This window comes from Eptesicus fuscus, chromosome 6 (genome assembly GCF_027574615.1).
Source record: "Eptesicus fuscus isolate TK198812 chromosome 6, DD_ASM_mEF_20220401, whole genome shotgun sequence".
In the NCBI taxonomy this organism is placed as follows: domain Eukaryota; kingdom Metazoa; phylum Chordata; class Mammalia; order Chiroptera; family Vespertilionidae; genus Eptesicus; species Eptesicus fuscus.
In genome coordinates this window covers 92,919,265-92,941,515 of record NC_072478.1, presented here as the reverse complement: position 1 = coordinate 92,941,515, position 22,251 = coordinate 92,919,265, and the positions used below count along the sequence as shown (strand labels likewise).

General features: G+C 42.1%; 1 protein-coding gene across 4 annotated transcripts in view; it reads left to right on the top strand.

The window, feature by feature from the left end:
* Positions 1-2,435: 2,435 nt before the first annotated feature.
* Positions 2,436-22,251, top strand: part of CLINT1 (clathrin interactor 1) — a 56,095-nt gene continuing 36,279 nt past the window's right edge. For 3 of the 4 annotated variants that reach the window (XM_028154682.2, XM_008147671.3, XM_008147670.3), the window contains exon 1: positions 2,436-2,659. In XM_028154682.2, the coding sequence (XP_028010483.2) occupies positions 2,619-2,659 (41 nt within the window). In that variant the 5' untranslated portion in view covers positions 2,436-2,618. Of the gene's footprint in view, positions 2,660-22,092; positions 22,203-22,251 lie in introns of those variants that run through there. The other variant, XM_054718104.1, reaches the window with a different exon arrangement.

The following is a 22,251-nucleotide window of genomic DNA, read 5'->3' as shown; positions in this document are numbered from 1 at the left end:
CATTTTCCCATTTATTTTTCTACCATGGCCACATTTAAATTGCTATAAAGAAGTTATTGTGGAAACTGCTCCCAAACTTGCAAGATAAAAGGTAAAAATGGAATACTTTGTTGACATACAAAATTATTAATTTTGTGACCAATTTTTAACAAACTCTCACTGTCTGGTTCTTCTGAACCCATTAGGGGCTCTCTTGAATCAAAGGTGGACAGGCAAGTTTTTTGGTGTTACAGGCTAGGTAGCCCTGGACAACCGTGAGAACACCACAAGTGACAATCATGGGATAGGTCTAGGCACTTCCAAACTTGGTGTGGGAACAAGCAAAGTAGACGATGACATTGTAGTCTCTGGTTAAATCTGGTGAAGCTGATTGCAAACTGCTGTGAAGCTGCAAACAGGCCCAGGCTGGGAAGGTGGTTATTTTTATGCCCTGCCCATTCTGCTGGTGTACCCTCACCCGATTGTCTGAAGGTTAACTTGCTGAGCTCTCATTTATGCAAAGCAGTTTCCCTTATCTCCTCTTGCCACATTTTATCCTTTGAATCTTGGGCTGGATAGTCCTTTCGACAGGAAACACAAACTTCTTATTTGAAAGGCCAGTTTCTCTACCTATCTCTGTTCATCTTTACCTGCCCTTTCCACCCACCTCTCCCACTCACTTCGTCTGCCCAAGGACTCCTACTATCTTGACAAAGCTCTGAGATAGCTCTGTCCTGATTTCTGCTTTTGGTGCTTTTCTGCCTGGCGATGCTTTCAACTTGCTTCTCTCAGGCCTTAATCCCAAAGCCTTATTGAAACACTTTTCAAAGCTGCTTCCAGTAATTAAGTGGATACAACAAGAAGAGGTGACTTGACCTGAGGAACGAGAGGTCAGAAGTTTTGAGTTCCTGATTTGGGATCATTGTTACCTAGCTTTCTGACTAGCAGCATTTCACTTCTCCTTTGTGAATCAGTCTTTGTCGGTTACCTTCACCAGGAATTGTTTTATTGCAGATCTTTCTTGTATGGTCAGCTCCTTTATATCATTCAAGTTTCAGCTTAAATATAATGTCCTCAAATAGGCCTTAAGTATTTCCTAGTGTCATTTTCCTCTAACATCATTCTCTGTAGCATTATCATCTGTCTTCTTCAAGCACTTTCTATCTGCAAGTGTCTTTTTTTTAAAAAGATTTTTAGAGAGAGAAGAAGGGTGGTGGTGGTGGAGAGGGATATGAGAGGGAAACATGATCGGTTGTCTCCTGTATGCCCCCTACTGGGGATGGAGCCTGCAACCCAGGCATGTGCCCTGACCAGGAATCCAACCAGCAACCTTTCAGTACACAGGACAACACCCAACCACACTGGCCAGGACTATCTGCAATTGTCTTAATGTTTCCTTGATTATTTTGTTTCCTCCTAAGAGCTTTAAGACCTAAGAGAGCTGGGGCTTGTCTATCTTGTCCCCATCTATATTCCCCAATCCTGGCACATAGAAGGTGCTCAATAAATATGTGTAGAATGAAAAGAACTGTAAAATTTAAGCAGTTGGACCAAAAGATCTTGAAGGGTATTTACAGCTTTAAGATGAACATTGTCAAAAGTATGTAAGTGAAAAATGAAGTGACAACAACCATTGCAATAAAATACTGAATACAGTGTGTGTGTCTACTTGTGCTGCCAAGTTCTTGGGTGTGTCATAGCACTGGTTTTCTACCGTTTGCTATGGAGTGCGAAGTGAGTTTCTGAGCTCCATAAAAAAGTATCTAAGCCCTAACCGGTTTGGCTCAGTGGATCCAGCGTCAGCCTGGGAACTCCAGGGTCCCAGGTTCGATTCCTGTCAAGGGCATGTACCTTGGTTGCGGGCATATACCCAGTAGGGAGTGTGCAGGAGGCAGCTGATCGATGTTTCTAACTATCCCTCTCCCTTCCTCTCTGTAAAAAATCAATAAAATGTATTTAAAAAAAAAAAAAGTATCTAACAAATATATCAGGTATCTGTCTAAATAGTAAACCACCGTATCATAGAATTAGAGTGGAATCGTTTTTTATTACAACTTCTTCAATTTACAGGGATGGAAACTAAGGCCCAGAGAAGGAAGCATGTTTGGACACTTGGAACCAAATACAGTGCTGCTTGTCAGTGAGGAACACATTCACCACTCCCACTTCCGTATAATCATTATTAAAGCATAGCAATACTTCACGGTTGAACCAGTGGTTCTGCAACTTGAGCGTGGAGGATGTGCTAAAGCACAGATTGCTGGGTCCCACCCCCAGAGTTTCTGATTCTGTAGGGTCGGAGGGGTGCGGGAACCCGGAAAGTTTAAGATCCATTGTACCAACCTTAACACTCCCACTCTCAATTGAAAGGCTCCGCGTGGCGCGCAGAGAACTACTAATCCCGGCGTGCCCCGCGCACAGTGGGAGGAGCGTCGGGCACTTCCGCCCCACGCAGCGCCGCTGCCCCGCGTCTCGACGTGTCACCGGCAGCGCCGCGGCTGGGGCTGGAGCTGGTGCCGACTGGGGAGTTCTAGGCGGCGGCAGCGGCGCGACCGGCCTGGATCTGCCCCGGTGCGGAAGTGTCCCGGGGTCCGTGGGGAGCAGGAGAGGGCGGCGCGGCCCGGCCCGCGCGCGGCACGATGTTGAACATGTGGAAGGTGCGGGAGCTGGTGGACAAAGCGTGAGTATCGGGGGCAGTTGTGGCCAGGCCCACGCGGGGGAGGGGAAAGGTGAGGGGAGCTGGCCCTGTGCACGGCGACCCGTGTCACGCCCCCCCGCCCGACCGTCATGGCGGCGGCCCGCTCGCTCCGGGGCCCAGTCCTCGTCCCGATCGGGGAGGCTGGGAAGGGAATCTTCCTCCTGGCCCCCTCCGCCCCTGTCCAGGCCTTCTTCCCGGTTCCTACCCCCGCCCTCCCAGGCACAGACCCTTTGGTCAGGGAAGGGGGCGGGGCTGGCGGAGCGGGGTCACTGCCCCGGCGGAGGACTGCCGTGGCCGCAGGCTGTGCGCTTTGCCTCCTGGGCCGCAGGGGAGGCTTGCGGGTGGGGGACGCAGTGCACTGGCCCTGTGTCCCGCGGGGTGCGGTGCAGAGTCCTTGCGCCTGGTCGGGATAGATCCTTTACCTTGCTGGGTTGGTTTCTTTTGCTTCCTAATGAACCTGCAGTTGGAGTGGGTGATAGGTGTAACAAGTGGCCATTGTGGTCAGGCTGGAGTTAAAATCAAGAGGAGACTCATCCTTTTCTAACACCAGTGAAAGTAGATCACCACATGACTTCTTGTGATTCTTTTCCTGTTTCAACACTACAGTTTTGGAGGGCCCCTTGTTTCTTTAGGTTTAATTAACGAGTCATTAAGAGATTTCCCCTAAAAAAAGAAAACAACCCAGGTTTATATCTTGTTGATCTGCTTTAACCCTGACAGGTAAAATGACTAATACTTGGTTGATTTCCAGGAAGACTTAAATGATAACTTTAGTATCTTACTACACTAAGAAAACTTGAACACTTAGATCGATTATATCAGTTATAACAGGGCTTAAGTCAGGCCTTCTAGGCAGGAAATAAAGTTAAAGAATTTAACCAGTCTCTTCCTTTTGGGTATGCAGTAAGTGTGGTGACAGAAACAATTCATTTGTGTCACCCATCCCTCTAAAATTAGGAAGTGTAGGTGGCAAACTGTTAGGCTTTCCTGACTCCAGAAAAAATAACTCACGTTGGCTGTGATAATACATCACATAGAACTTAGAGTTTGACCAAATTTTCTATGCTACCAAGAAGGCAGTAGATCACCTAAGGAGCGTAGTTTTTAAGAGTTGGTTCAAATGCTGTAACCCCGACAAGTTAATTCACCTCAAGTGCCCCAGTGTTGTCAGGTGCAGTATGAAAATAAGGATAGATTCTTACCTCAAATGCTAGAATTAAGATCTAAGAGTTTAGATAACACAATTGTTTAGATCAGTATACTTTTGATAACTACAGCAACTGTTCTGCATTGAGAGTGAGATAAACTTCATTAAGAGATAAATAAGCCCTATGTTTGAAAAGTGATTTGCTTTAATAATTTTCATTTATCAACTATTCATTTGACCATTAAATGGCTTATTTTGCTGTTTATGTACTTGCTTTCCAAAGATAAAATACTGTTTCTTTTCCAGATCCAGGTTCATTGGTTGTTTTTTCATAATGTGGTGTAAAGACTAGGGTACTAGCTTAGACAGTTTTTAAAAGTCCAGAAGTTTCTAATAAGGAGGACAGGGGAAAAGCCCCACTAAAAAACACCTTGTTACCTTAGAGGATTAAATTTATGGTACTCAAAAATTTGAAGAGGCTGTACATTTTTCAGGAGATAGAAATCAAGACAATATTCCTGCTGCTGGTGTTCATTTCATTGTGTGTCTTTATCACCTGCCTTACTAATCCCGTCCAGTGCTTTAGGTTAAATTTGCCACGTATGCAGTTACCAAGTCATCTAATAGAAGAGCTATTGTTGAAAAATAACTTCTACCTTTGTAAGACCCAATTTAGAATGGAGACTTGAACCAAGTTATTCAAGAACTTGTAAGAATGTTGCCACCAGGGGCTTTTGAAAGCTTTTGTTGTGTGTCTGACACATGATGTTAAGATTATAACATACGGTTATTTTATTGATGAATACTGGGGATTTAATTTTCATCTTTCCCTGGCAGGAGAGAAGAAATTCTTCCCCAGAAATGTAAGCATCTTACAGAACCAATACCTGTGGCACTGTGTCCATTTAGACTGTTCACCTTAAAATGCTATTAATGGAGGTGAAATGGATCTATAGAATGGCCGCTCTAATTAGCAAGGAGATAAGGTGATCAGGAAACTTGCAAATGAGGAAACAATGAAGTGATTAAGGACTGCTCTGAGAACTCAGATTCATAGAATGAGGGCTTATCATAGAAAGGACATTGGTTTGGGGTTTGGGGCTTGGGGCACTGGGTTCAGATTCTGTCACTGGCTTTTAGATTACTTATATGTATGATTTGAGGCAGAATCACATGAATCTCCAAACCTTGTTTTCCTTATCTGAAAAATGAGGGATTGGCTTAGAGTAGGACTTTTTTCAACTTTGCTATTTGGAGACATGAATTCCACCACACGAAAAAACTGGTACTAGTATTTCATAATAGCAGATAAATTTTGGAAAGTCATTATCCTCCTGAGACAGTTTTGGCTAAAAAGACATTTTAAAAAAAGAGTGGTAATCAATAAATATTCTATGTAAATGCTCTATGCAATAAGTAAGTGCAACCTATGACTCAGGAAAACTAGGACTTTTATTTAGTGTATATCCTTACCCAATGAGGTTTACTTCAGGAAGAAAAATATGCTCTTTCAAAATGTGTTTCCTGGAGCTACTGTTTGATCCAGTATGGTGTCAGTTCTTAAGTATAATGATATATTTCAAATACTGGATTTTGAGACCTTTAAGACTTACAGAAGGTGTGGAGATATTTTCCACGATTGTGGCACCTCCTGGTGGTATTAAATAGTTCTGTTTTGCAGAACATTGTAGAACTGAGAAAAGCAGATAAAGCTATAAGTCAGCGGAGCTTGGAGTGCCAGTTTCCTCCCACTTGTACTCAAGTTGCACAAAAGGCAGCTGTGGCAGGAAAGGATAAGTGGCACCGCTCCCACCAACTAGGATTAGCTTGACCATTGCTATCCTGTGGCCTGCCTCCCTTTATTTGAGGTTATAATAAAATTGGATACTTTTATATTTTGTCATGCCATACATGATATAAATTGAAAGTTGCTGTAGTTCTGTTTTGTGTTGTTTTGTTTTTTTCCCAAATTTTGGAAACAGGGTGACATGGTATAGTGGTAGATGAAAACTGCTACTTTTTGTTCAAGCCTGGCTAATCCTTCTGTTTCATCTCAGGGGTAATATTAATTAACTAGAGGCTCGGTGCACGAATTCATGCATGGGTGGGGCCCCAGCTCATGCCCCCAGGCTCGCAGCTCCAGCTCACACCTCAGCCTCGTAGCCCCGCAGCCCAGCCTGGCACCTTGCCATGGCCTGGCACTGCCCCCTCACCTGTTCTACCATCCCGCCTGCGGGACGATCAGTTGGGGCCGGGCACCCCGCCCAGCTCCCTCAGTGCCTGGGAGCTGGGCGGCGGCCCTGCCCCCTGCCGCCACCACTGGTCACCGTCTGCAGGGCGATCAACAGTGCAATTGGGCCCCCTCTCGCACCCACCTTGGCCTGGCTCTGCCTGCTCACCTGCTCCACCATACTGCCACAGTCCAGCTCTCATCGGAGCCCATTGGGGTCAGCAGCGCCTCCACTGCCGCCCTCCATGTTCCATGCCACCGCCTGGTGGTCATAGCAAGCGGTCAAACTCCCGGTCGAACAGTTTTCATATTAGGCTTTTATTATATAGGACTAGAGGCCTGATGCACAAAATTCGTGCAAAGGGCTTGGCCCTCGCAGCTTGGTCCTTGCAGCCGTGGTGGCTTGCCTCGGCCTCGCAGCCCCAGCTTCGTCAGGAAGGTTGTCCGGCTGTCCGGTCTAATTAGCATGTTACACTTTTATTACTACAGATGGTAAATCTATTTCAACAGTGGCTCTTATTCTTATTATGATAGTGATTTCAACAGTGCTGGCAAAGGTCCTAAGGCAACTGCTACAGATAGTCCATTTTAAGTTATTCTCTTAAGCATAGTTTGCATTTTCTGCCGGTAAGTTGTTTTTTTTTTTGGTGTTATGTGCAAGTTTTCAGTTCTTAAGTGTTAAATAATGTAATAGAGCTGTAGAAACTACTGTTCTCATCAGGCTGACCCCAGAGGGAGAATCTTTTGCTTTTATAGAAAACTAGAGGCCCAGTGCATGAATTCGTGCATGGGCCGGCTGGGGGGAGGGGCCGCAGGCAGTTGGCTGGCCAGCCCCGCCCCTGATCGGGTTGGGGAGGCCAACCGGGCGGGGGGGAGGGCGGGGCCGATGGGGGAGAGTCCGCAGGCGGTTGGCCGGCTGGCCCCATCCCCGATCGGGGTCGGGGCTGGCCGGGTGGGGAAGGGTCATGGACAGTTGGCAAGCTGGCCCCATCCCCTAGACAAACTCCTGGTAGAATTTCCAGTCAAGGGGACAATTTGCATATTAGCCTTTTATTATATAGGATAGTTCATTCAATTATTTCAACAGATAGTACATTTACTATTTATTGGATTAGTACTGTATTTTGTGAACTTGCAAAGTAAAATATCTGTCTTAAAGAAACTTGCCACTACAGCCCTAACTTGTTTGCTCAATGGTTTGACAGTCGGCCCGAGGACTGAAGGGTCGAGGATTCAATTCTGGTCAAGGGCATGTATGCCCAGGTCGGGGGTCTGGGTGCATGCAGGAGGCAACCAGTTGATATGTCTCTTTCACATCAATGTTTCTCTCTTTCTCTCCCCCTCTCACTCTCTCTAAAAATCAATGGGAAAAATATCCTTCAGTGAGGATTAACAAAAGAAGCTTGACACTACAAATATGCCACACCTTGAACTTATTAATTGTTTTGCTTTTCTTTCAGTTTTCTCTCTTATTTTTCCTATCTTATCACTAAATCTCTGTTCAGTTTGCTTCTTAGAACTTGAAAGCAAAGATGATTGTCAGCTTTCTGTCTTCCCATATCAACTTTTCTTTGAACCAGTTGTAAATAATTGTTATTGCTGAAACAATAATTTAATTATCCTTCCTCTTTTCTAGTAACTGGACAGAAGTAGATAAGAATTTAATTCCAAAGGAAGATTAGTTTAATTTATCTTCTGCCAGCATTTCTTAGGGGTGATTTTCTGTAGTTTAAATTAATCTATTTAGTACTATTATGTCAAGATGCTTTTAAAAAGCACTTAACTGCCTTGTGTTTTCCTGAACCCCCTTTAGTGTTAGTTTACAAATAGTTTTTCATATGTTTACTGATAAAGCCTCTAAAAGTACTTGGCCTTCTTAAGTACTTCTTAGTAGTACTCCTAGTTTTTACAGTATAGCTTTCAGTTAAAACTTTTTCTCTGCCCTTGTCTATTTTCTTATTTCAATATTTAATTTCCTTTAAGAAGAATATAGGTAGCTTAAAAAACATTTTTTAATCTTGAAGAAATTTTGTTGTTTTATCTTTTATATTTAGATCTAGACTTCATATCCAGTTGGAATTTATATGTTTGTTAGCTTTTATTATGCAAAATTTCAAATATATCAGAAAATGGAGGGATTGTCTGTGTACACATGAATAGCTTCAACAGTTTGGGTAATTATGCTTCATCTGTACTTTTAATTAGCACCCCCACTCGATATTATTCAGAAGCAAATCCCAGACACCTATCACTTCATCTATAAATTTATCAATCTCTAAAAGGTAAGGAGCCATCTTTTTTAAAAAAATCATAACCACAATCTATGTATATAAAAGCCTAAGTCACTGAACGACTGAACAACGGTTTGACTGGTCACTGTGACTGTACTGACCACCAGGGGCCAGACGCTCAATGCAGGAGCTGCCCCCTGGTGGTCAGTGCACTCCCACAGCGGGAGCGCCGCTCAGCTGACTGACAGGTGGCAGATGCCGGAGCACAGCTGTGGCATTGTGAGCCTTTCCCGTATCTGTGGCAGCACAGGTGCAGCGGGGCCAGGATGAGCAGGAGTGGTGCAGCTCCTCGCTGGGCTTGGACCTCTCCCCAGCCGCCTGCCTCTTCGCGCACTATTACATCCCCCAAGGAGTCCCGGATTGCGAGAGGGTGCAGGCCTGGCTGAGGGACCCCACCAATGCACGAATTTGTGCACTGGGCCTCTAGTACCATTATAAAATCTTTTAAATATGATGATTACTTAATATCAAATGTTCAGTCAGTATTCATTTTTTAATTGCCTTATAATTCCTTTTGTGATGTTTCTGGCTAATGGATATATCTCTTGATTCTCTTGATCTGTAGGTTCAGCCTCTACTTTTCTTCCCTCTCGAAGTTTATTTGTTGAAGAAACATGGTTATTTGCATTGCCCTTGGTCTGCATTTTGCCAACTGGACCTCCATGGGGTTATTTAAATGTTTCTCTAACCTTGGTATTCTCTATAAATTGGTAATTGTCTCTAGTTATTTTGATCAAATTCAAGTTCCAATTTTTGGAGAACAAAACTACCTCATAGATTCAAAGTACATTTTTAGTACTTGTAATGAGTCTTATATACAAAGTTAACTCTTTTCAGCCTCAGCTGACATTACTTAACATTTGCAACAACATATTTAACTGTTTAAACTTCTTGTTTTTTACTTCATATGAGCTTTTCTTGTTTAGCCTAATCATGTGTTTGTCCATTTTTATGGTAATTTCCTAGCCATACATACTCTCCTACTATACATAGGTACCTGCAGGTGTATTTAATAGATCTGGGAAATGGTTTGTGATTCAGAGATCAGAACTGGATTGAAATTGTATCACATCCAGTAGTAGTAGGTCCACTAAGAAACAGCACTGGAACAGTATCTCTCAATGTCTTTATCTATAAAAAGGAAATATTTATTTTACAGAGTTCGTGTGAGGATTAAATGCATGTGAAACACGTGGCATACTACTACAAGAAGAACTGTGTCCTAATCCATAGATCATTATTTTCAGTGGGTACTCTTCACTTGAGTAGACATCTTAACCTACATATAGGAAAACTCATTAAATATCTCTGTTGTGTGTGCCCTGCCTGTGGTTGTGTTTACCAAATCATAAATGCTTTTATTTTAACATTGTAAAGCATATTACAGAAATTACTCCTTTGAAAGACATATTGAGGAATAAAGTCTTTGGAAAGACGTATTGCTCCATCTGTTCATTTTTGTTTAGTTTGTTTTGTATTTCCTCAAGATTTTAAAGATACTGCTAATGTAAACATCTTTAAAATGTAAAAAGATTTATTTTTTGAAGGGAAATTGAAGTTGACAATTTATCCTTAAAGAGACTGGACAATATCAAAAAAAAGAGCCCTCTAAAATATTATATCAAATTTATGATCTCTGACAATAGGTGAGCAGTATATGCAAAGAAAGCAAATTGTAGAAAGGGCTTTCCAATTATTCAACCCAATCTCTCCAACCAGCAAGAAATTCTTTTGGCTTACTAGAGCTCTTTAGCCTGAAAATTAAATACAGGTAAAAGAACATGGCATGTTGGAACCAATTTATAGCTATTTATGAGTTGTGGATAGATTTAGCTGATGAATTACTAAATATGAATGATTTTGTTACTATAGAGCAATAGATAGGCATGTTTTATACTTAAGAAAAGTCTTGTTAGCCAATTATTTTAGAATGTCTCCATTTGTATATGAATTTTGTTTAGTTTCTAAATTCTTAGAGTCTTTAATTCTAATATTTTTTTATAACTTCCAAACAAAAACATTATGTGGTAAATGTGTATGCATGCTTTTAAAATGTTTCACTCAGCCTGGCTGGTGTGGCTCAGTGGTTGAACAAAGACTGTTATTCCTTAGATTAGTTCTAATTTTAGTGGCTATTTTATCATATCTGTAAAAACTAGAATTGAGATGGATCTATGATGCAGATTAAACTTATGCTATACTCACTTTTTAATATCTTGGATATTTGATCTGCTTGTCCCTTGGATATTTAATCTGCTTGTGGAGCGAGTTTAACATAGGATGTCTCTTGACAAGAAAAACATCACACTGTCCTTTCTTTAAAAAAAAAAAAAAAAAAGGATTTACTAAAAAAAAGTAAATAACCTGTGCAAGTGGCCTTATGCAACTGTCAGCAAATAGGAAAGATGGTTTCACAATTAAACTTACATATAAAGCAATGTGAGTCTGAAGCTGCTTTAAGTACAGAGTAAGAGTGTTTTGGGTTGTTGAATAGGAATAATGTTCCCATTTTAAAAAAAAATAGACCTTGGGAGCTTAGGCTTTTAAATTTTATTAGAAATTGCATTTGAGGAACTGGTACTTGAATTGATAATGATATACAGTTGAATTTGTAATGAATGGAATTTGCAAAACAACTTTTAAAAATATATTTTTTTAATTGGTTTCAGAGAGAGGAAGGAAGGGAGAGGAAGAGAGGGATAGAAACATCAATGATGAGAGAGAATCACTGATGGGCTGCCTCCTGCACACCCGCTTCTGTGGATTGAGCCCACAAGCAGTCCTGGGCATGTTCCCTGACCAGGAATCGAACCGTGACCTCCTGGTTCATGGGTCGGCTTAACCACTGAGCCATATTAGCCAGGCGCAAAATAACTTTAAAATATTTTATGCTAAATATTAGGCTAACAGTTTTTCCAGCAAGTGGAAATTGGTGTCCTGGTTATATAGAGTAATAAATATGCTGTTACTATTATATCTAAACTAGAGGCCTGGTGCACAAAATTCGTGCACTGGGAGGGGTCCCTCAGCCCAGCCTGCGCCCTCTCGCATTCTGGGACCCCTCGGGGTATCTGCCTGCCACGGATCAGCCTAAGCCGGCAGGCAGACATCCCTCTCGCAGTCCAGGATCCCTCTCGTAGTTCGGGACCCCTCGCTCCGTACCGCTTGCCTGCTCGCTGCTCCCTAGCGCTTCCTAGAGGCAGGAGAGGCTCCTGCCACTGCTGCTATGCTCACCAGCCGTGAGCCCGGCTTCTGGCTGAACCGTGCTTCCCCTGTGGGAGTGCACTGACCACCAGGGGGGCAGCTCCTGTGTTGAACATCTGCCCTCTAGTAGTCAGTGCGCATCATAGCCGCAGGTCGTTCTGCCATTCGGTCGATTTACATATTGGGGTTTTATTATATAGGATGTAACATTTTGCTAGCTTTTATTCACTTGTCATTAAATATGGTAATATGTTACTGTGTTACATGAAAACTTTATAATAGAATAATACTAAGTTTCATTGAGGATGTTTTTGGCTTATTAGTTGACTGAAATGTTTAACTTTTATGATTTTTTTACTCATAAATACTTAGGACTGCTTGACATGTGAATATAGTTTGGGGGAGGTGGTTGTTAGTGTCCCAAAACAATTAGATTTGCATTTTTTATCCAGTAGGTCCCCGCTATCTGTGGGGTATATGTTCCAAGACCCTCAGTGGATGCCTGAAACCATGGATAGTACCCAACTTTTATATACTCTGTCCAAAATACAGTGCAAAGTACTTTTTTGCTGTACTCAGTTTTCTTTTTCTTTTGATGATACAATTCCTATGTGATGAGATGGTTGGTGTGAGCTGAATGATGTAGGTATTGTGAAGTAGGATTAGGCTACTATAAGGGTTACTTGAACACAGCAGGATAACTGAAATGGCTACTAAGTGACTAACGGATGGAAAGTGTATACACTGTGGAGATGCTGGACAAAGGAATGATTCACATTCCAGGCTGGACAGAGCCGGACAGCGCAAGATTTCATCACGCTACTCAGAACATTGTGCAGTTTAAAACTTACAAAATGTTTATTTATGGAGTTTTCCATTTAATATTTTTTGGACCCTGGTTGAACACAGGTAACTGAAAATGCAGAAAGCAAAGCTGTGAATAAGGAGGACTGCTTTATTACTAATTGTTTCTTTAACAATATCTTAAATGTAAAATAAAATGACATTAATTATAAAAATCAGGTAAGCCTAAATTTCATAATTGCTTAACTCTGATAAATGTCCTTTGCATCAAAACGTATGCATTCTGTATGTAAAAGCGTAGTGTTCACTCTGCATCTGAACTCTTCGATGCTTTAATGGAGGAATGATTGCTCTTGAGAAAACTAGTTGTTGCCTAATTTGACACTAAAATAAATGTTCTCCAAATTGTAAAATCAAGAAAATGACAGTTCAAAATGAAAACGAAATAAGCCAACCAGTCCTTTTCATGATGATTAACTTTGCTCCAAGTTATATGTATTTCTTAAACAGATTAAATTTTTTTTTTTATTCAGGTAAGAGTCATGTAACATAAAATTAATCATTTTAAAGTATTAAATTCAGTGGCATTGAGTCTATCTCACTATGCAATGAGATTTTTGAATAACTTTCTATTTGAAATTAAAGTTTTAAAAATAATAAAGAGAACACCTATATACCCTATATCTAGATTCACCAATTTTTAAGATTTTGCCATATTTGTCATTCTCTCTTTTCCTTCTCCGTTCTTTATCTGTCTACACACCCACACACACTTTTCTGATCCATTTGAAAATTGTGGTTACAAGACGCCTTTTTTTGCCTCAAACACTTATGTGCGCACTTACTAAGAACAAGGATTATTCCTTTAACATAGCACAGTATCCGATTTAGAAGATTTAAAATTGAAACAATAATTTTATCTCTGTAGTCCATATTCTGATTTTGTCACTTATTCCACTCTAGTACAGTATAGGATTTTGTCCGGGGTTATGTATTCTATTTAATTGTCATGATTATTTAGTCTCCTTTAATGAAGAGTTCCTTAATTTTTAAAAAAATCTTTCATAACATTGGTATTTTTGAGGATCAGAGGCCAGTTATTTTATAGAATATTTCTCAATTTAGGTTTAACTGATGTTTCTCAGCTTAATGTATCCTGAGCTGGAACGTTACATTAAGTAATCTTGTGTCCTTTTCTGTAGGAAAATAATGTCTATATGTCCCTTCCTCGTCATTTTAATTGTGAATACTCAGTCAAGTTATTATATGGTTCCTCTACTTTCAGTTTTTCTCATTGCAACTGATAAGCAATCTGTGGGGAGATATTCTGAGACCTCTCCTAATCAAACCCCAGAAACATCTACTGTTGTTTCTTGCTTGAGCTAATCTTCACTGTAATGGTTACAAATGGTAATTCCCCATGTCAAACAACATTTATCTAACAGGTAGTTCCTCTGTAAGGCACAGCACAGCCTTCTTATGCTTAGAAACACTGGACAGCACTTCAGCACTAGGGTTGGGGGCATATTAAACAGTGAAATCACCAAGAAAAAGCACAATGCAAAACATGGCACTAAATAGACCAGGGAAGGGACACTCATTTATAATATGAGAACAGAAAGAAGGCAGAGCATCACCTGTGGGATCCCGCCTCAGCTGGGAATGTGTATGAGGGACAACTCAAATTTTTTGCTGCTCTATACATGTTCACAGTGACCATGAAAGCATTGAATGTTAATTTGGAAGTTACAAATACATTTTAGTGAGCAAGCAAATTTGCAAATATGGAATGAAGTTTAAAAGTTTTTTAAAAGCCAGGGGAAAAAGGGTACAAAACATAAAACAGATGAGACTTAAGATAGAAAGCTAAAGATCAAAGAGATTTTTTAAAAATATCTATATATATAAAAGCCTAATATTCAAAGTGTCCCCTCAGGAGTTCGACCAACTGGGAGTTCAATCGATCGCTATGATGTGCAGGGGGTGGTGTGGAACAAAGGAAGGCCCCGGCCAGTGGCTGGCAGCCAGGGAAGGGAGGCCCTGGCCGGCAGCCAGCAGCTGCTAAGGGACCCTACCCACGAATTTTGTGCACTGGGCCTCTAGTGATAAAAATAAATGAGATGTAAAGGAAAATAAAAAGCGGAAAGCCAGCCAACAGAAAAATAAAAGATTAAAGAAAAAGCTATTAGGTAAAAAAAGAAAAAACATATAGGGGCAGGCAAAAGTAGGTTTACAGTTGTGAACACCCAAAATAGTTTATTTTTGTACTAGAGGCCCGGTGCACAAAATCCGTGCACAGGTGTGGTCCCTAGGCCTGACCAGCTATTGAAGCATGAGCATCTGGCATGGAAGGGCAGGTCCCAGCTGACCTCTGGGCCCTGGGCAGCACCTGGTCCCCCACATGTCCCCCACTGCGACTGAGTCTCCACGCAGAGATGCAGTGAGCGTGGCCAGATGCTGCGGACCGGGGCGCAGAGTGGACCTCTGGGTCGCCGAGCAGCACCGCACGGACCGGCTCCTGTGCAAACCCCACAGGAAGCCCAACCACCCCTGCGGTCCCGGCGGCTGCAACCTGGCTCATCGGGAAGAGGCCGCGCGGGTGCAGGGTGGGCTCCTCATGGGTGCCCAGCACCTGAGCGCGGGGGCTTTCCCGACACACGAGCCCTGGTGTCCCAGGGGAGGGTAGCAGGGGGCGTGAGAGTGAGCTCGGTGGACACCCAGCATTCTCACTACACCTCTGTCCCCATCATCCCCACCCCCAGGTAGCCGGTGAGAGGTGGCAGCGCATTGCTGATGCCCACCATGTTCTGCGCTGTCCCCTGGTGGTCAGCGCACATCATAGCGAGAGGTCAAACTCCCAGTTTCCCCGTCGAATGACCACCTGAGGGGACAATTTGCATATTAGGCTTTTATTATTTAGGATTGTTATTTATTAACTTTTGTATTATTTATTTGTATTTCAACTGTGGACCTACTTTTGCCCATTCCTGTACTGAATACTAAAAACCAAAATGGTGAGATGAAAGGTATAAACTACCTTTTTCGAAGTTTGAAAAACAAGGCAATTTTAAAAAATAGTATATCTATCTATCAAAATAGATTTCTGGGGACACTTACAAAATCTCCAGGGAAAAGATGTGTTGTCCCCAAAGTTTTAGAGACTCACAATGCACATTAGAATAGTAAAGTCTCTGAGAATTGTTGCAGAAATAAAGTTGCCTTTGTTTTTCTGTAACCTTTCCCAAAACTCACCATGCAATCCTTTTCTCACATGACACCTGTTAATATCTCCCAGAGTAAAGAAAATAAAAATGAAAATCTTAAAAGTTATAGAGATACATGACAGAAAATAGAAATAAATCAGCTGGAAATAGAAAACAGTTCTGGCGTGGGCTGGCATTCCTGGGGAATAGTCTTCTGTTCTGGCAGCCCTGTTCTGCTAGCCGAGGGGCAGAGACAATTGACACTACCTTCTGGCCCTCCCTCCAAAGTTGTCTTTTCAGAAAGCTTTTATCTGTGCAGACAGGGCACCGATATAACACACAGGCTGCTGATCCAGGGAGTAGAAGCTGATCCTCAGCAGAATTAAATCAGCCCAGCCATCGGATACTTCCTTAGCAAGTCCAGGGGATTTTTATACACAAGTGCTGTTTTTCTTTCCTTTTTTTTTTTTTTTTAAAAAAAAAGGAAAAATTTTTTCATTGTATAAATGTTTTTATGGTTTTTATTCCTTTTAGGCTTCGTCCATATACACATGTGTTTTTATATGGTTGATAGTGGTTAGTGTTCATACAATTTTGTGTTGTGAGAGCTCTTTTTATATGACCATGAAAGTAAAAGCATTTCCTAGTCATGGCTGCCTCTGCCTGTTCGCTTGCTGCAATGTTCCAAGCACCATTCCTGTCACATTTTGGAAGCAGCTTTTATCCTGCTTCCCTGAACCATACAGGTCTTCTCTTTGCCAAGCATACAACACTTTGTCCCCTCTCCCAATCTTATTGCCTGCCACCAAAGTGCTTCTGAAAAATAACTCCTTAGCATCATGGGACTAGCTTATGTTGGGATAGCTTCTTGTGAGCCTGTCGTCTGCTGCCCAGGTCATGATAGCAGCAGGACCTGTGCTAGAGGGGAGTGGAAGGACTTCCACATAAATCATCTTGGCTTGGACATTCAGGCATTTCCTAGTATAATGATTTGTGTTCTTGCAGATGAAACAGTACAGAAACTGGGTATCATGGCCCTTCCAAAACCTTGTTGTTCAGCTAGATACTGCCTGGAGTGAGTTAACATAGACCTTATTTTTGGCATTTTGAAAGTTCAGAATTCTGCCCCTTTGGATATTCCTAAATTGTAAATACAAAATTCATGCTAGATAATTTCCCTTCTTATTAGAATAGTTTTAGTCTTTGTTTTTGGCATAATTTGCTTTGGTATGTGCGACCCCAATGGTTGACATCAGTGAATCCAAAGAAGTTAGATACATTTTATCAGATGATCTCAGATTACCACTAAAATAGAAACTGCTACTTAATGTAAAATAAAAACCTAGCTCACAGTCTATGGTGTGCTAAGATTAAGGAATTTTAAAATACAAACTCTTTTAAGCATAAAATAGCAGTTCTGTGCTGAGGCTTGTATTAACCCTTTGCACTCGCTTGCTTTTTTCTCGATTCCTTTATTCTAATGCTAACCATGTCAAGTCACACTCGACATCTGAGTGCAAAAGGTTAATAGACTAGAGGCCCGGTGCATGAAAATTCGTGCACTGGGGGCGGGGGTCCCTCAGCCCAGCCTGCTCCCTCTCATAGTCCAAGAGCCCTCAGGGGATGTCCTACTAATGGCTTAGGCCCGCTCCCTCTGGGGAGCGGGTCTAAGCCGCAGTCTGGCCTCCCTCTGCGGGAGGCCACTGGGATGATCAGGGGAAGGCGCTGCCCCCATCACCCCGCTGCTGCTGGCCCTCGGCCCTTGCAGCTGCCAAGGTGTTTTCATCAACATAGACTCCAGTCCCTTCACCACAGAAAAATGACAACTTTCTTTAGGCATTTTCAAGATGTCTCTTTCATAGCATATGACCTCCCTCCTTCCCTCCCTCCCTGAGGATATTTTCCCATTGATTTTTAAAGAGCATGGAAGAGAGAGGGAAAGACAAAGAGAGACATCAATGTGAGAGGGACACATCAATTGGTTGCCTCCTGCATGAGCCCTGACCTGGGCCTGCGGCACAGCAGCTGCGGGGGCTGCTGATCAGGCCTTGCCTCTCGCTGGGCATCGCAGCAGCCACAGCGGCTGCTGATCAGGCCCTCCCCTGGCGCAGGTACACGGAGTCCCCTGCTGCGGCCCCAACCCCAGGCTGGGCCATGGCAGAGGCCTGCGGACTTCCGCGCACCTCAGGACCTCCGGCACAGGTGCACGGAGGCCCCCACCGCAGCCCCGCCCCCAATGCTGCAAGTCCCTGCCCACCTGCGCCTGCTGCGCGCGCAGCCTGCTGATGGGTCATTACTGTGACGGCAGCCTGGACAATTTTCATATTCCTCTATTATTAGTGTAGATGCTTTGTTCTGTCTCTTAGTGATAACTCATTGCTAGCTCTTTGGCCATTTCTTTGTCATAAAGTCATTTCTGCCTTGCTGTATATTTATGTCTTCAAAATCTTCATTTTAGTTTCAACTCTGTGGGTCAGATAGGTTGCTAGTACTGGAAAGTTCTGCAACAATGAATTAGATGTGGGTAAGTATTATGCCAGTCTAAGGGGTCATATAAAGAATATTTTCAAACTAAAAATAGTATCTACTGGCAGAAAAATAACCTTGTGTGCTAAATGCTTTACACATATAATTTCATTTCATCTCTAAATACATAGGAACTATCTTTCAGAAGAAGAAACTGAGACACAGAATGGGTGATTTGTTCAGGGATCAGAGACAATATCCAGGCCCTATTAATTTCCTCATAAATTATTGATCAGTATTAACTTGCTTTTGCATAAAATTAGCCATAAAAGATGAAGCAGATTATGAAAATACATAAATGTGCAATATTTTCCTCTGGCATGGCCTTGGATTTTAGAACTGTTCCTAGAGTCAAGGCCCATTTTAATTTCTGAAAATGGGTTATTTTACTTGGTATTGCTAACCACTTAAGTAGTAAGGAAAGGGAAGTAGTTGTACCGTTTCTTCCTCTCACAGGTCATGAACTAGTTGTGTACATCAGGATGTTTTTCTTGGCTTATTTCATTCATATCGTTTTCCTTGCACATCTGTTATATAAACTATAAAACGTATTTCCTTGAAAACTTGCCAGTTTAAATCACACTTAATAGTGATCAAGAGGTTGTTATCTTTTGGGAAACAATTAAATGACAGACTTTGAGGGGCAGAAATCCAACTACCATCCTGGTTTTAAGTATTTTTTTTGTTTTGTTTTAGATCAATTCTTACATTTTTTGAGTCATCCAAATAATTATATGTGGTTGTTAGTGTTTCCCAAAAGACTTCATGTTATTGACTATAAACATTTAGTGACATTTTATGTAAAATGAGGTATCTTAGTTACTGCTTCTATATGTTTTTATCTTTTCAGTCGTCAATTTATATATACATTCTACTATGGTACATAGCTTGCCATTTGAAACTAAATATGGGTTGTTGACTTCTTAATGATTATTCATTTTATGTAATCCTTTTTTAAAAATCTTTTTATTGATTTCAGAAAGGAAGGGAGAGAGAGAGAGAGATAGAAACATCAATAATGAGAGAGAATCATTGATTGGCTGCCTCCTGCACGCCCCCTACTAGGGATCGAGCCTGCAACCCAGGCATGTGCCCTGACTGGGAATCGAAGCATGACCTCCTGGTTCATAGGTCAGTGCTCAACCACTGAGCCACGCCTGCTGGGCTGTAATCCTTCTTGAACTTGAATTCTACATAAACCATAAAATAATGATTTTATGTGTTTTCTTGGGAAATCTATATATATCAAAGCCAAGCAACTGGAACGGTGGAATGACTGAAATGACCGATTGTTATGATGCGCACTGTGACGGCCAACTGCCCAATGGGGGCCCTGATTGCCCCCCCCCCCCAACCTCCTACGGCCCCTCTCCTGGGCCGGCTCCTCCAACCCTATTGGGGGTGGGGCCGGCCAGGCAACCTTCCACGGTCCCTCCCCTGGCTGGCCCAGCCCTGATAGGTCCCCATGGGGTGAGCCGGCCGGACCCCACCTGTGCACAAATTCGTGCACCAGGCTTCTAATAAATTCATAAGATTTATTCTGTTAGTTACATTTTAGGACAATTTTGTACTTAAGTGATGAACATATCAGTTTTTGTGACTCTCAGAAGTTTTATATGTGTCTGGTTAGTTTGGACCCGTGCAAACTGATATTGAATTAGTACTGGGAATTTTCCTAGAATGTTAGATGAACTCTTCTGTAAGCAAGGGACTGTTCTGTAAGCAAGGGACTGAGTACTTATTTCTTTAATGCACAATTTGAAATTGTGGGGATTTGTAATGTTGATTTTTAAGCTTGAAATATTTAGATAAAGATATCATTTGGAATACTGATAATCTACAATGGCTATTTTTAAAGATTAGAAGAGAAAGTATGTTATAAATAGGTTAATGTTAGTTACTGTAAAAGTTCTTAGACTAAATTATTTTATGTTACATTTCCTATGAAACGGTTCTCCTTTCTAAAATACAGTAAATTCTTGATAGATTTTTCTGTTCAAAGTTTTGACTTTTTAAAACCGATCTAGAAAATTCATAAAAGAAAATAATATATAACTTTGTTATGATCCAGATTTGACTTGCAGGTGTAGAAACAGGCCACCTAGCTAAGCTAGTCACAGGCATCTACCTCACAGCTTTGTTGTGCTCCAGTTCTGGGACTGTGGTGAGAATTGAACTTCTTTGTGAAAATCAAAGAAAGCCAACCTCCATTACTAGTAGTGAGCCTGGCAGAGCCTAAGAAAATGATGATTCACAGATAGAAAATAGAAGCTTTACATATACTTAGAGAGGAGCACCAGGTTTGGTGGTACCTTGGGTTAATGACACAGTCAAATCTATACAAAGTCAATAAAAAATTTATGAAAAGTGCTCTCCATGCAAAAGTTCTTACCTGAAGAATAAAACTTGGTGAATTTAAATATTGGTTTCCTTGTGCTGAATAAGTCTAGTTCACACAGAATACTTTAAATCTTGTTCGAATCTGGGAGATTGGAGTCTGTACAAACATTTTCATTTTCATAACTTTGAAGGTACACAAAGGTGTTTAGGTAGTCTTTCAAGAATGTTAGGGACTTATTTTTATAGTTATTTTCTACCTGCAGAGTAGTGTTGGTGTTTGCTCTCCCCCCCCCCCCCGCCCCCAAAGCCCTGAAAAATAAGTACTTTTATAGAAAAGAGTTTTATAGAATTTATCTTTCTACTTTATCTGTAACACAAGTACAGTCTAAAATTTTGAGTTAAGATTACAGGTATATGTCTGTCAACAATGTTTAGTAGAGGAAAACATCAAGAATGATTAAAATTCTGTAGTTTACTTCTCCACCCCCATGATAATACTGGATTGAATTATGACTGAAGTTGAAGCCCATCATTGGTCTGAATGGATCTAAGAATTTGGTAGTAGAATTAATGTGAGAATGGCTTTTGGCTTAGAAAAGAGTATACAATCCTTCATTTTTTTACAGCTTAAAACAATTGGTTATTTCAAAAACAGTTAACATCAGCTAGGGGTAGTTTTCTATTGTCTTATATCATTACTAGAGGCCCGGTGCACGAAATTTGTGCACGGAGGGGACCCATCAGCCCAGCCTCCCCAATCCGGGAACCCTCAGGGGATGTCTGACTGCCGGTTTAGGCCCGATCCCTGTGGGCCCTCTCACAATCCAGGACCGCTGGCTCCTAACTAACTGCTCACCTGCCTGTCTGTCTGATCACCCCTAACTGACCCCCTGATGGCCTGCTCACCCCCAACTGCCCTGCCCCCCACCAGCCTGGTCGCCCCTCACTGCCCCCCTCTGCTGCCCTGGTTGCCCCTCAGTGCTCCCCCCCCCCTCCCCCTGCCGGCCTGGTCGCCCCATGCAGCCTGCTGTTCAGTCGTTTGGTCATCCCTCACTAACCCCCTTCTGGCCTGGTTGCCCCCAACTGCCCTCCCCCCCCCACCAGCCTGGTTGCCCCTCACTGCCCCCCCTGCCGGCCTGGTCACCCCACGCAGCCTGCTGTTCGGTCGTTTGGTTGGCCTTCACTAAGCCCCCTGCTGGCCTGGTCGCCCCACGCAGCCCACTGCTCAGTCGTGTGGTCGTCCCTCAGTAACCCCCCTGCTGGCCTGGTCGCCCCACGCGCCTGTTCAGTCATCCATTCGGTTGTTTTGGTTGCGATAGTCGCCTAGGCTTTTATATATATAGATGGGAGGGAACAATTGACGTGGTGTTTTGAACATTAATACAACATCTTCTGTGGTTATAATGTCATGTAGACAGGCAGCTTAAGTTTGACTTAGGCAGTTTGTCTGTACCATGTTTTTAAAATGTTTTACGTATCTAGTCATTGTGTCTAACTTGCTCTTTGAGTATCTAGACCAGGCATCCTCAAACTACGGCCCGCGGGCCACATGCGGGTGTTTTTGCCGTTTTGTTTTTTTTACTTCAAAATAAGATATGTGCAGTGTGCATAGGAATTTGTTCATAGTTTTTTTTTTTTAAACTATAGTCCGGCCCTCCAACGGTCTGAGGGACAGTGAACTGGCCCCTGTTTGAAAAGTTTGAGGACCCCTGATCTAGACCTATTCTTGATGTTTAAAAAAGACCATGGGACTCCCCTCCTCCCTCAACAAAACCTGGCAGTAAGTAAACTGCTCTAAAGTGTTTATTTTTATTTAGTTTTGTTTTGTT